Genomic DNA, 17,298 nt, shown 5'->3' with positions numbered 1-17,298 from the left:
TCACCACATTGCATTTAGTAGACAGATCATTTAGGTCCATTTGGAAATGCACTCTGAACTCTCTTCTTCTCTACAATTTGTTTTCCATTGACCAGATGCTAAAATTATCAACCCAATATAATATTTTGGTAGAATAACATTTGAATAACTAAATAATAATAATACTTCTTATAACCAGTGACTTTTAGAATAGGGTCATTATTTGCATTTTGCCTATTGAATTTGATTTTTAACTTAATTAGCATCTCAGCTGTTTATACTGGGAGAAATTCTCTATACTGTTCAATGTTTAGTATTTTTTTAGTGAAGTGATTTGTGAATAACAGGCACTAAGTATTTGTTGAATGAATGTGTGACCCTCCACAGTAGATCACCACTCACCTTAGCAGCGGGTCTGACCTGGCTCCCTTCAATATCACCAACCAACATCTTCTTACCTCTCTTATTATTTCCTTAAACAACTTATTTTTGTTCATGCAGAATTGAGTTACTTTTCTTAAGGAGATACCTATCACGATAAACTTTAGAAGAGCTTCATATTGTATACCGTTCTTTTAACCCTGCCTATGGTTTGTCTAATTTGCACATAACTCCATTCAAGTTAACAGGCCCATTTTGGGGTCACCCTCAGCTCCTGAAACCATCGTTGTTTCAACCATTCCCCTAGGCACTCTCAGCATCCACACTTTTAATTGTAATGCATTTATGAGATATGAGTTGGTGTTTTCCTTGTTGATCACTGACCTTGCTCTATCATTAGTATAAGCATCATGATGACAGGGCTTTCTATCTCAGTGGTTGTGTTCAGTGATTTTTAATTGATATTAATATCTTCATAAAAAAGTTTCAAAAACCTAAGTAGACTTCATATTGCATTCACAATACTTTAAAACAAATTAATTTACCTATCACTAAGTTAAGGGAATTTTTTCCATTGTTGCCTAGCATCCATAAGAAGTCTCTTCCAGACAATTTCAGGAATTTTATGAATAATTTTGATCTCTATTGTAACCTATATGGACCAGGCCAGCATTACCATTATGGACTCTATGTCCCATATGCCTTATCTACTAAATGTATCACTGACAAATCAGAGCAAACCCTGTGGATGTTATGTGAAATACACAGAAAAAGACCCCATAAATGAATGGAGGTGTGTTCACAACAGCTGAAATAACAAATCTTTGAGCTATTCAACAGATCATGACCAAAACACGTTATATGGCTTATATCAAGTTTGAAAATGAATTTCTAATACTGAAAACCTTATCCTGAAGAACTTACTGAAGGGTTAAATTATTGCTTAAAACAACCAAGATGCCACTGTAAATAAATCTGAAATTGCAGGGTTCTGAAAGGGGACGAGGAAGAAATTACATGTTGAGAGCAGCCTTACTTTCCTCCAGATATTTATCTCATTTTTTCCCCATTGACTATGCCTCAGTATGTCTTTTGTCCTTTGGGCTCTACATGTTTTAGCTTTCTTTCTTATCTGTTATTTCTAGTCCTCTTTCATTCTTCCCTTCCCCTCTCCCCTCTTTTCTGGTTTTCTTCCACACACCCTATTCTATTGTGTGCTTCTATACCTTTCTGTTCTAAGGTAGGGCTGCCCCTGGGTTTGAAAAGTGGTGAAGGAAGAAGTAGTTGCCAATATATGCTGTGCGGTGGCTTCCCTCCACATGCAAGTGCTGTAAAAATCTGAAGTAGAGGACTGAGTTACTCAGTATGGAAACCTGAAAGTCAAGAAGCGCCTGTTGATATATGCTATTATCCTAACCACACATCCTAATTGAAAATATAGCCCAGTGTTCAGTTAATTTTATCAATTTTAAATGTAAACTGCAGAACTACTCCAATGAGCTACAAAAAATATAGATACGTTATGAAAAGTTGCAATATCTTTTATTTTTCAAATAAATGCTTAAAATTTTTCATTTTGCTTCCAGTTATTGATTTACAAACACTTTCATCAAACGAGAATAAAACCCAACTCCCCCAAATAAAACAGATTGGGGTGGGATTTTATAATATAAACCTTTGTATTTTTAAAACATGCAAATGAACGTTAACTCAATGATCACTTATCAGTGATGATTCTTGGAGGTTTCCATCTAGAATCCCCAGTCATCCATGGTTTGTAGGATTGAAAGTCTTCCTGAAGTCTTCTTGTTCATCTAATTCAATACTCACTACCTCAAGGAAAATGAAGTCTTCTTGATTATCAATACTCACTCAATGACTCAAAGAAAATGTGGTGAAAACCTACCACATAAAGTCTCTATGAGGCCTCGGAGGGATATGTTTTTCTTAAAACCTTTGCTAGAGCATACATGGAGCTGACTTCTGTTTTCTAGAAATAGTTTGCAACCAGAGACCATGATTCACTATGGACTAGACAGACTGAACTTCTTATAGTGAACTATGTTTACCTTCATTTAATCTGAATTCAGCTCCTAACTTCCTACTTCACTTAGTACCCTGAGTCATCCCAGCCATCATTTTTTTTTTTTTTTTTACGAGACAGGGTTTCTCTGTATTGTTTTGGAGGCTGTCGGTTCAGCCCGGCCTCGAACTCACAGAGATCCGCCTGCCTCTGCCTCCCGAGTGCTGGGATTAAAGGTGTGCGCCACCACCGCCCGGCCCCAGTCATCATTTTAACAGTAAAAATTTAAATGACTTCTACCTGAATACTGAGGCCTGTAGAATCTAATTCATTCCCAAACAACCAAATTGATTTGTGTGTGAGAAAAAAAAAAACTGAAAAAAAAAAAAAAACAAAAAATCAAGCAACTCTGAAATACTGGCATCTTACAAACAGACCATTCAGATTTTATGCAAATAAGCCAACTCAACATGTTTGAGTGCCAGAGGGATTTCTCAGGTAACAGCTTGTAAAACGAAGGGCACTTTTAGAGTGACAATGTTCATTTCAAGAACCTAAATCTTTCCTTCAGAGAGTAACAATTCTCAGGAGCTCCAAAAAAATACATATCAAATAAAATTATAAGCCTTTTTCCTACAAATGAATTCCAGTATCTGTCACATTCAATTTTATCTTTACTTTTGTTTTCTTACTTCAAAAATATGGCTTCAAATCCCCCTTTGTAATTAGATGGGATTTAAATTGTAAATACATTATGAAAGAAAAAAATAATATTTTGAGTATCTTGTGTGCATTGGGTACTCCATCATTTAATCCTCTTAACACCCTTAAAAGCTATTCATACTTACAAAGTCCCAAACTGAGGCTTGGCAAAGTCATGAGACTCTCAAGTTTGCACTGCCTGCAGGTTATGGAGCTCAACTCTCACCTTCATTCATCTGAGTCTTTAGCATGCTGTCTTTATACTAAAAACATTACTTTCATTTTAAAATTATATCATACATATATTATACTTAAATATGTATAATAAACATTTTTGTGTGTTGCCAAAGGGTCTGGCTCCAATGTTCTTTGACAGTATTTGATCATAGAAAAAGTCTTTCTATAAGTCTCTATTAAGGTTCCATCTATATTTTAGCATGCCTGTTTAATTTTGGTGCATTATAATAAGTGTGTCCTAGGCTAAAAATTCCCCTCTCCATACTATCTGCATTAATGCTCTGGAGGAAAACAGCTGTGGCGTCTCCTGTTTCTCTTGTTCTTATTTACTGACTGCACTGGCTGAATTGCATCCACACAGTTAGCCATTTTATTTTTTTGAATGTGTGTGTGTGTGTGCGCGCGTGCACGTGTGTGTGTGTGTGTGTGTGTGTGTGTGTGTGTATGCACATGACACAGTATGAGTTTGAAAGTAAGAGGACAGCTTGCATGTCAGTCCTTGTCTTTGATCTTGTTTGAGACAGGATCCCTTTGTGGCTGTGTAGGCCAGGCAAGCTGGCCTTTGAATATCTAGCTATACTGATCTTTCCACATATATTCTTGTTAGGTTACTATTGTTTTAAAAGTTCAGTCTCTTTAAAACACCCAAATATCTCTTTCAAAATCCAAAATCCTCTAATATTCCAAAGTCTATTAACTCTTTACATTCTTTCCTATTCTGGAAGGATGAATCAGTGCACTGTCACAATTAGACTAATGCAAAACCAAGATTTACCATTGTAGAAAGTTTAGTGCCTAATATCTAGCACCCATTTATGATTGTATGGGCTCCAAAGAGTCTTGGAAGTTCCACTTCTCTGGCTCTGCCATCTACAGTACACACGCACACACGGGTTTTTCTCCTAGGCTCAGGAAGTTGTGGAGTTGCACTGACTACCATCTATGGTGGTAGTCCCATGGTTGTGGCATCTCCAAAAGCTTTTGGTCTCCACTGTTACTGTGCCATGCTACTATGAGTTGCCTTAATTGGATTCTCTTTCAGATTTCCAAACTTGCAATATGGTGGCAAACCTCAACTTTGCTCCCCAATCCCTTTAACCCTCTGGCTTCTAACACAATTGTATATGAACATTCACCAAAGCTGTACCACAGAGTCAGGCTTCACCTGCTCTCCCTAAACCCCTTAATGCCTTCAAAAACAATACAACTTGGGAGACTCTTGCACATCACCAAGTTTGGCATCCGCCTTGGTCCTTTCTGGAACACAGCTTCTATGTGCTGACCCTGAAGAAATACTTCCCAGAGCACTTGGTGTCAGTGATGCCAGTCTTTCTTTAACCAAGTCCATGCAACCAGAACCACAGATTCTTAACTCAAAATATTGAATGTCCTTGATTGAGTCTTTAAGGGATTCCCAAATGTCCCTATAAAAGTTCACACACCCACATTCCATCATCTGTATGTCTCTCAGCATTATCTTCTTTGTTCCCACATTAACCTTGAACACTCAGCCTAAAGTTTCAAAGTTGTTCCCTAATCCCCATAAAAATACATATTGCCAGATCTATAACAGCAGTACCCTACTCCTGATATCAATTTTTGTTTATGGTTTCTATTGCTGTGATGAACTACGACGATCAAAAGCAAGTTTGAGAAGAAAGGGTTCATTTCATCTTGCATTTTCAGATCACAATCCATCAGTGAAGGAAGTCAGGAGGGAACTCAGGGCAGAAACGTGGAAGAAGGAAGAAAAGCAGAAGCCATGGAGGAGTGGTGCTCACTTGCTTGCTTCACATGGCTTGTCCTCCAAAGCCTGCTTGCTTATACAATCCAAGAACAGAGCCCCAGGGTGGCACTACCCTCAGTGAGCTGGGCCCCTCCAATATCAGTCAGTAATCGAGAAAATGGCCTGCAGCTTTGTGTACAGGAAGTCCTAGGCATTGTCTCAATTGCAGTTCCTCTTCCCCGGTGTCAAGCTGACAAAAGAAAATCTAGACAGGACAACATCCCATATTATTATAGCCATGTCGGGATCACACATGCATCCATGACATTGATTCTGGGGCTCATGCTTTGCTTCTCATGATTACATTAAAAGGATTTTACCAAGCAAGTCTTCTCACTAACCCTAACCAGACATTTGGCAGAGCATACTAAAGTATTTGTGACTGTGAAGAATCTGTGGTGAGAAATGAATACTGTATGTAAGTTATGCCACTGAAGCACCAGCATGCTTATTGCTTCACTATTTGTCTGTATATGTATATATATATGTATGTATATGTGTATGTATGTGTATGTATGTATGCATGCATGCATATATTTTTATCTTAGAAATATTTGTTAAGAGTTTTCCAGATCCTTCCCAGTATATAATACATTTGCCTACAACAAATCAGAAATTTAGAGAAGGGGCTTTGTTGTTTTGAGCTGAGCCCTTATAGATACAGGCCCTCTGCCAGCCTCAGGGCATTGGTGAGCAACATTTTTCATTGCAATTCTGAGCCTGCATCCAGAGTCAGGTCCATTCCTTAGGAACTGGATGTCATAATTACATTTGACTAATTTTTAAAAACTCTAGAGAGTATCATAGCTATCCCTGATCATCTTGTAAATGTTAAAAGCTTTAATGCATGATATATGAAATATGCATAATTTCTGGTATGTTGTAAGCATATATATATAAATGCTATGGAGAGATTAGATGTGTCAAACTCTGTTTCGGCCTTCTCAAGCCCTACCTTCTTTTGACTCACTGAATTTATATGTTACCTATCAAGTCTTGTTCCCATGAGGAAAAAATGAAAATATAGTCTTATATTTTCTGGGTATATAGCCTGTATTCCATGCACTCATCTGTTTGGTTTTTTCATACTGGAACGCACTCCTAAATCAGTCTGTCTAATTTTAACAAATAAAAGAAAATTATGTATTGAGTGAAGGCTGAATTCTGTTTGATATGAGGACATAGGCCTAGGAGGCAGTATGTATAAAACTCTGATTGTGCCATTTGCTGCACAGTAATTTGCCACAGAGAACTAATTTTCAAGATTTCTAAAACTGAAAAGCTCCCACTAAGCCTGCATGTCTGCTGACATTTGATAATATCTAGTTGCCAGAGAGATTTTCAAAGGACCCATGCCCATGTCAATTCCTACATCAAAACACACAGCAAGAGCTTATGAGTTGGCAATTAATAGTAAAACTTTATGCAAGTAGTTCATATGGCACCATGAGATAGCTACTATTACAGTTCATGATTCCAATTGTATTGGTTAATTAAAGAAATAATCAGGATGGAAAAGGACTTAGAATGATTGTGGAAATTTTGTTGTTGGTTCACTTAATAATGAGCTCAGAAACTCGAGAGGACCCTTCAAGTTTCTATATATCTGAATATATTTTATCTTCTGCTAATTATTTACTCAACTCCAGGTCATTCACTTTGACAGGGGAAATGAAATGCACTGGTTTAATATCAAAAAGGGCTATGAATTTTCAACCTTCTTTTATTGCCCTACTATGTCATTGGAGAGATTTTTTTTTTGGTTTTTACGAGACAGGGTTTCTCTGTATTGTTTTGGATGCTGTCGGTCCAGCCTGGCCTCGAACTCACAGAGAACCGCCTGCCTCTGCCTCCCGAGGGCTGGGATTAAAGGCGTGTGCCACCACCACCTGACCATTGGGAAGATTTTATAAATGAAAAAAAAGTGATACTTCTCTGCAGATTGGGATCCTTCTCTGCTTCTATGATTTTAGTTTCCATAATCTCAAGTGCAATTCAAAACAAAAAATTGCTTTACTTGATCACATGTAGATTTCCCATCATGCAATCCAGTAGAGGGGTCTGACATTGGATATACATCTGTGAAAAATAATTATGTCCAGAACTAGCACTGGAGATAACAGAATCCGTGGGCTCATCATCTTAAAGATGTCACCTTGTAACAGTTTCCTCGCTGCATAAGAGTATTAATTAATAACTCAGAATTATGAATTATGCATGCATGAGATAGATCTAGCTATTTTAGTTATGGATGTTCAATCTATTAACATTTTTTCATCTCCTGCTTGGCATGCACAGGACAAAGCCCAGCCTTACCACCACCACCACCGGCAGCACCAGCTTTTAGACCTGCTCTGTCAACTCCAGCTCCTCAAGGCAAGTACTAAGTTTTGCAGTGTTTTTCCCCCCACATAAATAATTCTATTGTAGATTAAAAAATAATATGAAAAGACAAAATAAAATAACAAAATTAAAAGAAGTCCCAGTATTTTCTTACGTAAATTTACTATTCAGAAGGCAAATTTTTGTTTTCTTGAAATTTCAATTTATGTCTTTGTAGAAAATAAAAGTTTCTAAGATAGAATTTCATATGGGTGAACTCTGCCTTCTTGGAGGAAGACCAGTGTCCTACCCTGAAACTGAAAGAAGAAATGGGCAAGAATATGGCTTGCCATTCAGCAGTTTCACCATGGCTTGGATAATTGGTATTTAAAGACTTACATGACAGGGTCTGCATTTGAACCCTACATTTTATGAATTATCCAAACTTGGGAGTTATTTAAATTGACTACTCTACGGCCTTCTAGATGTTATTAAATTTTCATGGGCAGACTACATTTATGAAAGGGATGAAACTGTACTTAGTTTATATGTGCTATATGCAATTTGTAGTTATGACCAACAATAATTCTTCAGAATAGGACCTTGGAAGGACAAAACAAAAACAAATAAAGCAAAAACAAAGTAAACAAACACTATCCTCAGCAAAATAAGAGGGAAGTCACTGTAATCAGTTCTGCTAGAAACTTAGTCATTTCTTCAAGTCTTATCCACTAGTTATCTTTAGTATTTTCAAAGTAAGTCCCAACGAGATCATGTAAGATATTTTACTAATTGTCAGAAATTCACTAATAAATTAAAATACTGCTCCCACCATTCTAATACAGTTTAGCAATGTAAAAGCACAAATAATCTAAGCAAATGTGCAACTAATGTTTTATGTCACTACCAATACAAATTGTCCGCATTTCCTCACTACCAAAAGAGACTTTGTGCACAGTTCACAGTTATGCCCCCTCCTCATGCACATTCTTCACACACTGTCCAATAGCTGCCCATTGCTTCTGGTTTCCATACATGGTCATGACAGGCTCACACTATCAAGGCTTCATCAAAGAAGTGGCCTGTGTATACACGCAGAAGGAAATATGCTTTACTATTGATGGTGAGTTCCATGCAGGTTTCTAATGAAAACAGTATGTTTTGGTGGTACTCAGGACTACCCTAGCAGTAATTCTCAGAACTGAAGGTACATACATATTACCTCATACTCCTGTGAAAACATGGCCTCTAATTCACCAAGTCTAGGCTGGGTCCTGAACTTAAGCATTTTTATCTATCAAGTGTGGTTGATGCTGCTATTTCAGGAACATGTTTTGAGTGTTAAATTCCTATCTGCTCTGAACTGCCACACGTTTCCAAGAATGCTATTAATTTAATTGAGTGCCTTGAAAACCTTGGCTAAAGATGGCATTCAGAGTGACTAGAATGTCAGTTATGTAGACAATTTGATTTCTCATTCTCTGAACAAACACCAAACAGTTCAAGCTAAGTATCTGCCTCTTTTATAAGACAGTCAGATAAATGTCAACAGAAAGCAGGTAAGGAGTCGCATGCCGATTATGAATTATAATGACCTGTTATATAGTGTGTAAATATTTCGGTTTGGTTAGCTAAAGGAATTTGATGAATAATGGGTTTCAAATTTTAAACAAAATCCCTAAGCAAACTGTAAGTCAGCACTACATTAATTCCAAACTAGGAAGCAAAAAGTTGCTTTCATGTGATTGTTAGAATCTATGCCTTAGTGAAGAGTACATAAATACCTTGCTCACACTCTTCAGGGACAGTCTTTAGTGTTTAGAGAATGCTACAATCTAGTCAAAGCTATAGAACTTATGTTTTCTGTTCCCTTCAGTTACAAGGTGTTTTGTTTTGCCCTTATACTTATTTGTCAGTGTGATCCTCTGGCTAGAACAAGACACTATGGTCTCCACTTCCATGTCTTAATTAACCCATTCCTCAACTTGTCTCCAGACATTACTTCTTTGTGAGTGAACAATGTGTTAAATGTTGATGTATAAGTTTGCCTGATTAACCGTGTTCTCTGAGATGCAAGGAAAAGCCTTACCAAGGCACAGTAGACTGGGTAGCTTACAGGATAAGAACTTATTTTCTTATAATTCTGGAAACTTGAAGGCTAACATAAGGGTTTCAGCCCTGATAGATTCAGAGGATAATTTTCTAAGCATCTTTCTCACACTCGGTCCCAAACGTAGAGAAGTCATGCTCTGATGTTCCTCCTTCTATAGTGGAGGCAGGTCTATAAGGATTCTGCCAACATGAACTCATTCAACCATAATCTTCCCAAAAGACTCCATCTTTAATAGTTACATTGAGACTCAGTAATTCAGCATGAAGATCTTGACATAAATGATGACATATTCAGTTTGCAATCTTTGGTAAGCTTTAAGCTTAGTGAAAGCAAATTTAAATGTCTACCTTATGCAATTATATTTGCTTAAATTGTTTTGAGAAGCCAATTGCTTTATCATTTTTTTAGAAACAACATACATCTAGTCTTTATCATTCTTTGTACTTGCTTTGATGTACTTTGATGTAAGTTAAGAGTTCATATTGAAGTTAAATAACAACAAAACTTTGAAAATCTCAACTATGATCATGTATATTTAAAGAAAAGGGAAAAAGGAACTTAGAACAAATATTCTAGAACCCAGAAATACAAATCCCGAAACATAAAATAAAGAAGAAAAATAAAATGCATATTCTTTTTTGAATATGGACTTTAGCAGCTCAAGTAACTTAAATAACTTACATAAACTGCCAGGCTGACATCTCCATGCCCAATGTTAACAGAAGAAGCCAACACTTACATATATTAGTGTCCTCATAAACGTCATTGGATTCTAAAGAGTTGGTCACAAATCAAGTAACTCAGATTTTGTAACTATAGGCACTCTTTGATAGTAGGATTCTTCAAATGTTTGCTCTAATTGATCTCCTTGCTGAAGTTCATAAAACGCTAATAAAAATGTTTTGCCTTTCAACCTGACACCTGGAAAATGATGTATAATTTTTACAATGGGATCTTTATCACAATTAAAGGATGATTAATTTGTCAATTCATCCCTAGATTCCATATTATGTTTGAGTGAATAAATTAACAGTCTTTGGAGACTGTGAGCCTTTTGCAAATAGGAACAGCTTGTGTGCAGAGAAACAGGGCCCTCTTATTGAGGCTTCTAGTACTAAACAACTCCCAAGAAGCAGACTGTATCCACACAGGCTAAGCTCAGTTGCTTTGTCAAGCATTTCAGATGTGCAGCCTGTGACTACATTAACATAATTGATTAGGAACTAGGACATATTTAGTATTAATCAAGCTGCTTTTAGTGAAGCTGATTATGCCAGTCCTCTTGATGCACTATTTTGGTCTGCAACTTCCTTAGGAACAACTTGCAAGAAAATAGCTTTATGTGAGAAAGAAAAACTTGCACATAACACGGAAGTATGCAATTTGTTTTGCAGAATGTGGGTAAATTGTAGAAGTGTAAACATGTTACAATTTTAATGTTTTTAAAGTAGTGCCTTTTTCTATAGAGACTAGATTATTAGATTTGCTCAAGGAGTTTGGAAACAACTTAGAACTTTTTCAATAGAAACCTAAAAGCTTGTCAACCTTGGAGATAAAACTTTATATATTTGTAAAGCTTTTTAATAAAAAAGCCTTTGTACTTTCATAGCACCTTGACGATGAGTTTCTACATCAGGTACTTGTTGTATGGAAGGAAGATCATTGTACTCCTATCTCAGGCCACTCATTTAGAGTCTTGAAGTTGCACCTAGCTTTCCTTTATGACTGTGTTCTCTCTGGAACATGATTTGTAAACTGTAATAAAGTTCTTATTGTTTTGATAGTTGCATGCAAAGGGAACTAATTGCATATTTCATTATGTGTTCTCTTTGATTATTAAATATTGGTCTCTGGAATATTAGTTGCAATAACTTTAAAAGGATCTTACATGGTAATCAATTAAGTAAATCATTTGGTACTATTATCAATTTATACTTAAATCTTGACATTCTCAACTAACACTCATTTTAAAATGGACCTAAATATACTATTAATTTCCATAATCTTTTAAAGTGCATAGACTTTTCTTCTGGCAGGGACAGACAGGTCCATAGATTCAAAATGTCACTATAGTTGTCCACAAAACATAGAGAGACATCAGCATGATTAGTTTTCCTAACTCAGAATAAACTTTGTAATATTAAATTCCTGGTGGTATTGCAACTCAGTAGGAAAAATGTCTTACTCTCGAGTGTTGGTCAACATTTCTATGTATGTCTTCTCAAAGGAAGACTGTTTTTTTTTAAGATTCAGGCTTTCTCTAGTTTAACAGAGTCCTCAGTAATTAAACAGGATAACTCCAGTCTCTTACTAATAATGGTAGAAAAAAATCCCAAAATCCTTGAATAAGCAAATTTATATGATATGATCTCATTCATTTTTAAATAAATTACTGTGGTTATTTTCTTTCACTTAAATCAGCACAACTCTCTGAAACCTCTAGTTTTTAATCATTGGTCACTGAAGAATGGAAAAATACCCTTAAACAAATAACAGACATTCAATGTGAAATCACCAGGAAATTTATATTGTAGCATATTTGTGGTAGGAAGAGGTTAAATTATCCAAACATATATTTTAATTATCTCACAGTAAGTACACGGATATTTGTTGCAACACTTTTATATTACTCATGAATATACAATTAATATTAATTTGTAACTTGTATGTATATCAGGAAACTCTAAAGAGAAGTCAAGAATCACACAACTCAATCTCAGCTCTGCATGATCTTGATAGAACAATTGACATGTTATGTCTTTCATGTGTTCGCTTCTTCACTGTGGAAGCTGTGCTCAAGTGGAACACATAGTCTGTTGTGGCATTTCTGCCCACATATCTCTCTCTTGTTTGACTTTTTTACCCAGAGGACAGATTGGTAATAAGCTGTCGTAATCACAAATTTAAGTCTAGATGGTTTTACTTTGTGATAATAGCTACTGTAGATGTGAAAGTACAGTTAACAGTGTCTAAAGAGATGTCAATATTGTCAGAACAACTATGAACCATTATAGATAAGTATCTTGATTATATCACAAAGGTTGCATTAGTTGGAAGAAGGCAAGCTATGAATGAGGCAGGTTATTTAGTGCTGCAAGATCTATTCTGGATTAGAAAGAATAAGTAGTTAGATTTATGTAGATACAGATGGGAAAGGAGAATCATATAAAAATCAATATGCTTACCATAGGATGCATTATAGGACAAGGTTCTATAGGAACTACCAATGTTTTTCTCACAATTCTACTAAACCCAAGAAGTTGGTGACCTCAGGTTTTGCGTGACATGTATCTTATGAAGTATAAACCATAAACAAATAAAACAAGAATTTAGTATCTATTTTACTCCATTAATTCTATTATACTTGGGTTTTATCCAACTTTAAGCCAGTATTCTTTAGAAAAGATGAATTGATGACAAATCATTTGGAGGGTTCAAAACATACGACACATTTAGGGGGCCACTGCTCAAGGTGGGAAATGTGCCTTTATTTTATTATTATTATTATTTTGTGCCTTTATTTTAAAGGGTTACAATTACAGTAAAAATCCAGGAACTGAATATGATGCAATAATTTTAGAGAGAAGATCAGAGAAATCAAGGATATTGCCTACAATGGCAATCTAAAAATGGCATATTTGTAATTTGAGGCCAGGTGTCTCTTAACAAGGCTCAGTGCTTTTCCCATTATCTCTGAATGGCAATTAAGTGTTAGAGCTCCATATAATGGGTAAAGCTCTTATCCAACTTGGGCAAATGAATGATATTAGGATTGAGAATGGGTTTTGAGGGGTAGTAAGATTAATTTTGATCTGGCTTCGTGCATCATAGTGCCCGGGTCACTCAAATATGTGAATTCATGTGCTTGAAGAATGAAATATTTGTGAATGTCTGAGCAGAGTTGTAGTGGAGCACTCCAGACATAGCTCAAACTGGAAGCTCATATCAACTTTTAGCCTCAAGAGACAGAGGAACAGAGATATTTACAATCCATAAAAATGGCTGAAAAGAGATGCAAAATTTGAACAACTGCATGTTATGAACTTCAGTAAGGAAACATGACTATCAACACAGAAAATGGTAAATGCAACAATTTCTGTAAACCAGATAACAAGGAATATATGTCCATTTATTTTTCTTTTAAAAATATGAGTTCTCTCTCACATCTCTCTCTGGTTTTTTAGACAGGGACTTGCTACATCACCCAGGCTGCCCTGAAACTCACTATGTAGACCAGGCTGGTCTCAACTCACAGAGATCCATCTTGCTCTGCCTCTAAAGTACTGGGATTAAAGATGTGTACTACTATACCTGACTGTTCCTATGATCTCTTGAAACTTTGTTCAGAGTCCTGAAATACCAGCATGTAGATGACTTGGGCATTGATTGAAATCACCCATATAAAAGCCGCTGTGGAGACTAGACCTGGAAAGTACTTGAAGTCTTTGCTACTTGTTTGGCAGGAAGTTGATCTTTGTTCACACAAATTAACAGCTCCAATGTGAAATGGTGTAATATAGAATGTGGAGAAAGAAAGATGATACAAATAGTGGGTTATTAATTTAACGCTAGCACAACAGTTCATGAAGAATGCTATGGAGAACTCATATCTATGATAGTATTGGTGGATCAAAGGTTATGATGAAATGCTTTTAGAGAACATGTGTATTGTTATCCTGAATACTCACAGGATCAAGCCCCTCTGATCTTGGTTTTTGTTTTGTTTGCTTTTAAGAAGGCATTAATCTCTTACTACAGTTATTCTCTATTTCTTTAGATAGATGTGCATTTCAAAGAACATTTATCAATCACCCATGGGACAAATTATCTCCAAACACTCATATGAGTGTTTGCAAATAAATCTTAATTGCAAATAAACCTACAAAGTAGGTCAATCATAGATATGAGTCCTCTGAGGATAAACTACATCCAAGAAAGGTGTGGAAATTAGAGGAAAACTGTTGACTTAATATGAATTCTCCAGAGAAGAGGAACCAAAACCAACAATCTTACTGGAAATGTATCTACATAGATCTAGATCTATGTCTGTCTGTCTGTCTGTCTGTCTGTCTGTCTATCTATCTATCTATCTATATATGTATATATATATACCTATCATCTATCTATCTTATATCTACCTATCTATCTACCATAAATCTATGTAGTTATCTATCTTGAAACAGATTAATTTTAAAGAGTTGTTTCTTGAAAATATTAGTCCTTGAAAGTCCAATGTTTCCAACACTTGTAGACACACACTTGTAGGGAAACCTATTGAAGCACTGAGTATAAAGGAGCATGGTAATAAAATTCCCACTTCAGAGGCAAAATGAACAAGCTAGTAGAAGCATTGGGCTATTCCTCGGGTCCAGACTCCAGGTTCATGCCTTGAGTTCCCAGCCTGACTTCCTTCAGGATAGACTGTGACCTGGAAGTTATAAGACGAAGTAGATCCTTGTCTCCCTAAATTAGTTTTGATTAGTGTTTTATCATGGCAAAAAATAGGACATGTAGTTTTTGTACTACTGTGATTTTCTATCAGTTTCTTACTGTAGAATTCAGATTAGAATTTTTGGGCTAACAAATTTTGCTCATGTTATTTTATGAAGCAAGAAGTGATTCCTTTAAAGCTCTTGTTTACATGTACAATAAAAACTAAGGTAGGCATTTGCTATTTGTATTGGTTTAATACAAATACTTCTTCCTATCATGCAAGTTGATGGTAAATGTTATTCTTCCTTAATGATCAATGGAAAAAGTGGCCACACCTTTGAAACTTCTTCTGTTCTGGCCAAATGGCATAAAGTATCTTGGAAGTTTTGCACAGTGAAAAATATGAGACATTTCAATTAAGGGTGATGCTTGATGCTAGAGGAATAAACCTTAAGGAAAAGATATAAACATATAATCCTCCATTAGTATACTCTATAGGAGATGAAAAGTGTATGTAGTTCATAAGTTAAAATGAGACTGAATTTGACATAGTAAGATCCCTGTGACATGAAAATTTGAGTTATTATAATGGGCATTAATTCCATTTTAATAAATAATATATATTAAGCATATATTTAAAAATTGAAAGACTTCAATTAAACCTTAAACCATTCTTATAAATATGGCCAACATAACAGTGTCTTTTTGTAATCTAAAGTCATGTCATATTGGAAATAACAACTGAGTCTCTCTGATGTATTTTAGTAAATAAAATTCAAATTTCTCAGAGGTCTATTATGAAAATGACAAATTCTTTGGAATGGTATTCTAGTGCTAATTTTGACTGTTATTTGTAACCAACTTTCCCCCTGAATAGCAATACTTTAGTGATGACAATGTAAAGCTCAATTTTTAATGCATTAGAGAATTCTTGATATTTCAAACATAATGAAAGGGCATTCACAGTCCACTCACAATTACTGGCAAACATAGAACAATAAGGAAAATACAGAAAAAGTAATCTCATTCAGCCTAAATGCTTAAAATAAAAAGCTGTTAGAAAAGCATCCTGGCGTTTAAGTTTTTCTTGTCCCCATGAAATAAAGAAAATGCTTTGTCAATGTTTACAACAACATCTTGCAGAAGTAATGAATCTGCATAAAACCAAATTGTTTAAAAGAGAATCTCAGAATAGCAACAGCAGGAAACAATAACAAAGAACAACTATACTTTCTAGAGTTGCTTGATAAGATAAATGCATATGGATTGGCGGCTACTTGCTTCATAATAAGTCAACCAGACTTTAAGTGAGCATTTTTCTTTCGACATTTAAAAACCTTAGAGGAAAAGTAAAACATTAAGGGTCCTTTTCACTGGGCTTCACATACATCCTTTCACTGGCTCACATTTAGAAAATGAAAACAAGACAAAACATGAGAACACATAAGACTTTTCATCTTTATAATTGTACCACACCCAATATTAATACAGTCAGTTATCTTAAAAGTCCTCTGCACTTTCTGAAAGATTTAGGGGAAATTTTCTTCATTTTAAACATTAAGTTTAATTGATAAAGACATTTGGTGATTGAAAAATGCATTAAATATTTCTTCCCTTTGAATTCTTTTTTTGTACTAAAAACTCAGTTATAGAAAAAATAAGTTATTAGATCAAAGAATTTTCATTGGGATAGAATAAAAAATACAAGTTAGATAATGAAGGAAGGGCAAGAAAATACTTTTTTCCCTTTCCTTGTATCAGTAAGTGTGCAAGGGGAGTGAAAATTTTCACTTTCCATATTACAGGGTGCAGACGAGTTTTGCATTCATCCTTAGATTTATATCCCTGTTCTGTCATTTACATAAAATTTGAAATTCTATGTAACCTCCCTTGAGCCCACAGTCTCACTAGCTACAGGTGTACATGTATTTACCTATGAATTAAGTATATTCTAATGTATCCAAGGTCATGTGCCTTTTTTTATATTAGTGAAGTTTCTTGGCATCTTGAGCTTATCTTGGTTCAAACCCAAACTATAACATTTTAAATTTTTATTTAATCAAAAGTAAGTAATTAATTGAGACCCCTTTTATCCCAGTACACTTGAGCTTCACAGAAGAAAGTTAATATGGTACTATGAGCAAAATCAAATTCAAAGTTCAAAGAACCAGAATCCTCTAAAATATTTACTTCATAGGATCTGGGGTTCCCTGCTTGTAGATACAAGCTATTACTGCATACCTTTAATACTGCAGCTGTGTGAGCTGTAATGCTTGAAATATACAGGCCATAGCAAGGCTCCACACAGCATCTTGCCTCAGG

At 35.4% G+C, this 17,298-nt stretch overlaps 1 protein-coding gene and 1 long non-coding RNA gene across 2 annotated transcripts in view; one reads left to right on the top strand and one right to left on the bottom strand.

The window, feature by feature from the left end:
- Positions 1–17,298, top strand: part of Trdn (triadin) — a 372,838-nt gene that overhangs the window by 160,146 nt on the left and 195,394 nt on the right. Inside the window, exon 10 of the mRNA XM_040758270.1 lies at positions 7,407–7,484. Within this exon, the coding sequence (XP_040614204.1) occupies positions 7,407–7,484 (78 nt within the window). The remainder of the gene's footprint in view (positions 1–7,406; positions 7,485–17,298) is intronic.
- The window catches only part of LOC121144482, a 35,548-nt gene that overhangs the window by 13,176 nt on the left and 5,074 nt on the right, over positions 1–17,298 (bottom strand). The window lies entirely within an intron of this gene.

The sequence above is a fragment of the Mesocricetus auratus genome, unplaced genomic scaffold, assembly GCF_017639785.1.
Source record: "Mesocricetus auratus isolate SY011 unplaced genomic scaffold, BCM_Maur_2.0 Super-Scaffold_100018, whole genome shotgun sequence".
In the NCBI taxonomy this organism is placed as follows: Eukaryota; Metazoa; Chordata; class Mammalia; order Rodentia; family Cricetidae; genus Mesocricetus; species Mesocricetus auratus.
Note: the sequence above shows the minus strand (reverse complement) of the source record. Positions and strands in the feature narration are given on the sequence as shown.